We start from the raw sequence: 3,326 nt of genomic DNA, 5'->3' as shown, positions 1-3,326 counted from the left end.
AATTACAAATCTTATTTCTTATTGGTTGGTTTAAAATGATTTCCTTTATGCCTCCTTTATTTATATTTATTAGATTTGTCCATATAACTAGGGGTGGCATTCTCATCCGAACCCGACGGATATTCGAACCATCCGAACCGAATATATGGATAAAAACCAATAAAGCACGGATGTTAAACGGGTGGCGGGTGGATCGGTTGATGGATCGGGTCAGAATCGGGTGAAGATTCATCCAACCCGTCACCTGACCATCATCCGATCTACCCATCAATCCGTTGATAATTATTTTACCGTGCAATTACTTTTTTTTTGAGGGATTACCGTGCAATTACTTAATTATTAATAGAATATGTAAATATATACGTTGATATATTAGTACTCATAATTAATGGATATTAGTTTATTAGGCATCTAATTATTACCTAATATTTTCAGTTTTCAAGCACACACCCAAAAGGGGGAAAAACCCATTGTCTTGCATAAAGTTAGATGAATAATTAATTGTTTTTTAACTTGTATGTATTAGACAATATCGTTTTAAGTTATTTATCTTGTAGATGTATCAACATTTTAATTCATTGTCCACTAAATTAACAAATATTAGGTTATATTAATATTATTAATAAAGTTGACGGCATGTTTAATTACATCCGTTAATCACCTGATCCACTTGTTTCATCCGCGAATGATCGATGGGTCGAATGTGGATGAAGGATAAATCGGGTGATGGATGGGTCTGATGACGGATGGACTGTTGGGGATGGCCGGAGGCGGATGAAGTTTCACCCAATCTACCTCCAATCCATTGATACCCCAAAAATTAGAAGGTGCACTCGATTTTATGTAGTTCTACCTACAACCGGATTAAAAGCATTTTTTTAATGGTTTAAAAGCACATTTTTGCAGTTTAAAAGCACAATTTTACAATTTAAAAGCACATTTCTAAAGTTTAAGCACATACATTTTATTTCAGAAAAATTCTTTATATTTTAGTGATTGTGTTTTACTAAACAATATGTCTATTTCAAAGCGAATGTGTTTTGTTTGTAAAAATGTGCTTTTAATCAGTAAATGTGTGCTTTTAAACAATAAAATGTGCTTCTTGAAGGAATAAAAATACAAAATGAACCGGTTTCATGTAAAGCTACATACAACCTGGTGTACATTCTACTTACATATAATTTGTTATTATTAGGGGCATCTTAGACTATTCTATAAGAGGACACCAAAACGTCATAAGTAATGACCTCAGGGGCTCCCTTATAGAGGTAGAGAATTAACACATCCATCACTTACATCAGTTTAATCAAATATTTATGTTGGTCGACATGTAATTCCTAGAAAAATACGAATGGAGTAACATTATCATAAATTAATTCATAAGAAAATAATTGTATCCACAAATTGCAGCATCATTACCTGACTTAAAGATGATTGTGGGTCGGGCCGACCCGTCCCAACAGGAAAAAGGCTCGACCCAACACATACAAGAAAAAAGCACGGTCTGTCATAGGTACAAAGCCGAGACTAGGTTGGATTTTTTTTTTTGAACAAGACACGACATAACCCGACCCGATAAATCACACTAAATTTAGTAAAATTAAGATTAGACGCGACGGCCCGACCCGACCCGACAAGACATTACTGCCCGTGGACCCGGACAGAGCTTGGGCCCCATTTTTGTAAATTCGAATTTGATACAAGGAGGCCTAGCGAGGGCCAAGCCTGTCCAACCCCACGGCCATAAACTCATCTCCGACCCGACCCACATCCATATTTACTCGGACTCATGCTAATCGATTACTTGTAGTCTGCAGATAAAATAAATTAAGACTGTATCATCACTCCTCAAAGTTAAAACTCTTTTAATAAAACAGAATATTTATAAATTTACCGACTATAGGTCTCTAATTCTTTTAATTTAATTATTGGGCCAGGGCTTTTAAGATTCAAGTTCTGAATTAATTAAAATAAAAAATGAAGTTAAGATCTGAGCCACACAAATTCTTTAAACCCTGGATTATTTTAAACCCAAAAAAAATCTACCAACAGTAGGAGTCTAGGAGAGTAGTGATAAAGTGGGACGATAAAAAGCAGATTGAGTAACCGAAAGGCAAGGTATGCGGAGTATATATATTCACCTTCTTCCCCCTTTCCACTCTCCTTCCATTCTTTCACTTCTATATTTCATTGATTTTTTCAATCAAATTCTTCGTCAATCCAATTCTATATTCTTCAAATTTATTCTTTCTTGAATTAGCGACATTAATTTTTCATTGAAACACCGTCAAATTTCTGAGATTTCTCTCTCATGACCGGTCAAATTGTGATTAAATCATCATCAGCGGCGACAAATCGCCGTAAACCACTCCTCACTAAAACCCTAACTCCGTCGCAAACACCTCCGAAAAAATCGTCATCAAATGTCGGAGAAGTCGCCGGAGTTACGGCGGCGAATTGCTTCGTTGTGTGCTGCTGTTGTCCATGTGTTCTAGTAGAATTCGTAATCCTGGCTGTGTACAAAGTTCCGGTGAATCTTTGTCGTCGTGTGTGGAGGACTCGGCGGCGAAAGATAATGATGAAAAAGAGGAGAAAGAATGGAATTCTTGAAGGAGCTAAGGAGGGGAGATCTGGTGGGAGCGAGGTATACTATAAGGCTGGGTTTGTTGATGAATTGACAGATAAACATCGAAAGGAGTTTGAGATGATCAAGATTTCAGTTGATGGATCAACTGTGGAGTTGGACCAGAAGATGTGGGAACAATTTCATGATACTGGGTTTTGGAGAAGCTCTTCTCGGAGGAATTCTTGATCTTCTTTGTTTTTTCTTGTTTTTTTTGTTGGTTTTAGGAATTGGGGAATGGTTACGGGGATAGAATATTAGAATGTGCACATACAAATTGTAAATACTCCGTAGTTCTTATATTCCGTACTTGTTACAAAAATAACAAAATGATCAATATCTGAAATTGTGAACAATTAATCAATGATGATCGTATTATCTGAGTTATTCTGAGCTATCTCTTGTAAACAATGACTAGGTACATAAACTAGTATCTTCACCAAGTGTTTTTACTACGGAGTAGTGTATAGAGACTATAATCAGTCACAGCTATTTTCTTTGCTCTTTTGAAGCTCCAAATGAGTAAGCCAGGTACGGTACATTTAGTTGTAGAATTTACAAGCTGGCTCACCCAGTATATTGGCTAAGGTAAGAAGAAGTAACCAGTGGTTATTGCTTAGATTGAACTTGTTCTTTTATGACCGTATTGTTTGAGGTTTTGTTTTTAGGGCTCCGTTTTGTAGAGGGTAAAATGTTTTCATGG

The 3,326-nt window shown here is 36.2% G+C and overlaps 1 protein-coding gene across 1 annotated transcript; it reads left to right on the top strand.

Annotated features, from left to right (window-relative positions):
• Positions 1-2,311: 2,311 nt before the first annotated feature.
• On the top strand, positions 2,312-2,812 carry LOC110778496 (uncharacterized). Its single transcript, XM_021983050.2, has one exon. The coding sequence runs from the start codon at positions 2,312-2,314 to the stop codon at positions 2,810-2,812; it is 501 nt and encodes a 166-aa protein (XP_021838742.1).
• The last annotated feature ends 514 nt before the right edge of the window (positions 2,813-3,326 follow it).

This window comes from Spinacia oleracea, chromosome 5 (assembly GCF_020520425.1).
Source record: "Spinacia oleracea cultivar Varoflay chromosome 5, BTI_SOV_V1, whole genome shotgun sequence".
Classification (NCBI taxonomy): domain Eukaryota; kingdom Viridiplantae; phylum Streptophyta; class Magnoliopsida; order Caryophyllales; family Amaranthaceae; genus Spinacia; species Spinacia oleracea.
This window is presented reverse-complemented; position numbering and strand designations above follow the sequence as displayed.

Excerpts from the sequence above, each read along its gene's own strand:
- LOC110778496 (XM_021983050.2), top strand. The coding sequence starts at position 2,312 with ATGACCGGTCAAATTGTGATTAAATCATCATCAGCGGCGACAAATCGC.